The sequence below is a fragment of the Solanum lycopersicum genome, chromosome 9 (assembly GCF_036512215.1).
Source record: "Solanum lycopersicum chromosome 9, SLM_r2.1".
In the NCBI taxonomy this organism is placed as follows: Eukaryota; Viridiplantae; Streptophyta; class Magnoliopsida; order Solanales; family Solanaceae; genus Solanum; species Solanum lycopersicum.
Window position 1 is genome coordinate 39,864,008 of NC_090808.1, and position 2,951 is coordinate 39,866,958.

The 2,951-nt window shown below is 37.5% G+C and overlaps 1 protein-coding gene across 1 annotated transcript; it reads left to right on the plus strand.

Annotated features, from left to right (window-relative positions):
- The first annotated feature begins 983 nt into the window (after positions 1-983).
- On the plus strand, positions 984-1,674 carry LOC138338508 (uncharacterized). Its single transcript, XM_069289474.1, has 3 exons — positions 984-1,075; positions 1,151-1,310; positions 1,414-1,674. Exons 1-3 carry the CDS (start codon positions 984-986, stop codon positions 1,672-1,674), a joined length of 513 nt encoding a protein of 170 aa, XP_069145575.1.
- Positions 1,675-2,951: the final 1,277 nt, after the last annotated feature.

The following is a 2,951-nucleotide window of genomic DNA, read 5'->3' on the forward strand; positions in this document are numbered from 1 at the left end:
GATATATGTGGGCAATTAAACTAGTAGACTTTGTAATCTTTTTATATAAAGGATCTATATATACTCGATATGAATATATTATGTGTATGCGAGAGGTATACGTAAACCTCACGATAGATAGAAGATATGTTTTAAATTTTATACTTTTTAACCTATGAATGTAATGATGGAAGTTAAGAGGATAATCTTAGTCCTCTATGAGGACAACGACACCGGTTACGTCTAGTGGGTGCTCCCCGAATTAGACTAACTTTGTATCAGAGTATGAGGTTGAATATCATTAGAGTCGATGTCTCACTCAATTACATCTATGTATATTCTCACTCCTAATTGTGAAGTGTGCCACACTAAAGAATAGGAAACTATATGATGCTTAGGAAACTCTCATTTTCTTGGAAATCCAATATCGTGCCTCTAGAGTTTTGACTCTATGTGTCCGTTGCATCTAATCCTTTTATTTTTTTTATAGGAATGAATACTTTAAGAATAGCCGCTCAAAGACTTGATGAAAAATTTGCCAATGTAAGAGTTCCTCCATTTGGCAATCAAGTCCCTCTTCTTGAAAAGGTTACTGATGATGATCTTGTTCCGGTGAATCCTGCACTTTTGAAGGATCGGTGCATAAGGGAAGCCTCTCTCCAAATTCCCCTACCCATTACTACAAAAGAAAAAGTTTTCACCACTCAAACACAAGACATGATGGATAAAACTAATCTGGAGGTTGTTCCCCGAGCAAATAAACATGTTGGCACCATGGCCTCCCCTTTGAGGGATATCACTAGGATGAATCCCCCTACTTTCTATGGGACCAAAGTTGAGGAAGACCAGCAAGAGTTCATTGATTAAACCTACAACATTCTTTATGCTATGGGGTCGAGTACTAATAAGAAAGACGATTTAGCCACTTACCGACCCAAAGATACAACCCTAACTTAGTATATCTAATAGAGAGGCAAGAGGCCTTTAAGTGGTTGATCGGTGACATGGGAGATCTTCAAGAAGGTTTTTTTGATAGGTTATTTTATCGGGAGAAGAGGGAAGCCAAAGTGGAAGAATTCATCAATTTCTTCATCAAGTAGGTTAAGTGTACTTGACTACTCTTTGATACTAAATTGTCAAAGTATACTCCTTTTTTGGTTTTGAACCCTAGGGATGAAATGAGCTACTTTTTGACGGGATTATCGGATGACTTGAAAGAAAAATGTCTTTCGGCTATGCTACATGATAATATGATCATTTCTCATCTCATGGCTCATGCTCAACAAGTGGAAGAGCCAACGGTTAGGAGGAAGAGTAGGGATTCCAATAAGGCAGGTCTTATGATGGTGGTTCTTAAGAGTGTAGTCTTTATTTCCAAGACAAGCCTGGGTTCAAGAGGAGGTTCTCTAATCAACTTCTTTCCAATTTCCTTAGGTGTATGATGATAGGGTGTCTAACCGTAAGTCTCAAAAGGGAAGGGGTACTAGTGCACCAATTAAGAATCCAACTTTTTCAATGTGTGGCAAGAACCATTTTGGTGATTGCCTCGTTGAAATAGACAATTGCTTTTGTTGTGGGAAGAGTGCCAACAAGGGGAGGTATTGCCCAAATTTGAAGGTTCAAGACAAGGGTAGTGATCAAGCTCAAGCAAGTGGTTCTAATGTTGCAAAAAAGTGTAAAGAAATTGTCCTATAATGTTGCCCAATAGAGTTACCCATGTTGAACTAGTAGAAACTGATATGTTTGATTTTTATGTCATTTTAGGTATGGATTGGTTGCATGTTTTCATAGCTTCCATACACTTTAGAAAAAGAGTTGTGAAGTTTAACTTTCCAAATGCGCCCGTTTTAGAGTGGAAGAGAGGAAATTCTATTCCTAGATGTCGTATCGTTTTTGATTTGAAAGATTGTAAGATGATCTCTAAAGGGTGTTCGTACCATATGGTAAGAGTCAAAGATTTATTCAAATTTTCTCCCATTGAGTCGATCCCCATAGTCAGGTAATATTCGGAGGTCCTTCCTAATGATCTTCCTTGTATTCCTTGCAAACGGGAAATTGATTTTGGTATCTACTTAATAATGCATAAAGATCCCATTTCAATTTCTCCTTATCTGATTGCTCCGACCAAATTGAAATAGTTTAAGGCACAACTCAAAATTTACTAGACAAGGAATTTATTCAGCCTATTATTTCTCCATGGGGTGCTCCAGTACTGTTCGTGAAAAAGAAAGATGGGTACCTTATAATGTGTATCGATTAGCGTCAACTTAACAAACTCACAATTAAGAACAAGTATCCTCTCTATCGGATTGATGATTTATTTGATCAACTCCAAGGTGCAAGTTACTTTTCCAAAGTTGACTTGAGGTCAGGATATCACCAAATAAGAGTGAGAGGTGAAGATATTCCCTAGATGACATTTTAAAAAAGATATGGTTACTACGAGTTCTTAAAATGTCCTTTGGTCACACTGATACTCCTACGGCGTTAAATAGACGTAATGAATAGGGTGTTTCGAAGAAACCTAGATTCATTAGTAATTATATTCGTTGATAACATTTTGTTATATTCGAAAAATAAGGGTGAGCAGATGGACGGTTTGAGAATAGTTTTGCCAGGGCATAAGGAACAGCCATGTATACTAAACGTGAGTTTTGGTTGAGGTCGATAGAGTTTCTTGGTTATAGAATCTCTAGTTAAGGTGTACAGGTTCATCCAAAGAATACCTCAGATGTGAAAAGTTTGCATGGACATTTGGCTCCTACGGATATTAGGAGTCTCTTAGGCCGATCTAGTTATTATATAATGTTTTTTGATGGGTTTGCATCTCTTGATTATCCCTTGACAATATTGACCCAAAATAATGTCATATCTGAGAGGTCAGAGGCCTATGAAAGAAGCTTCAAAATATTGAAGGATAGGCTTACTTCCTCTACGGTTGTGCCCTAGCAGAGGTTACTACGATTTTGTGG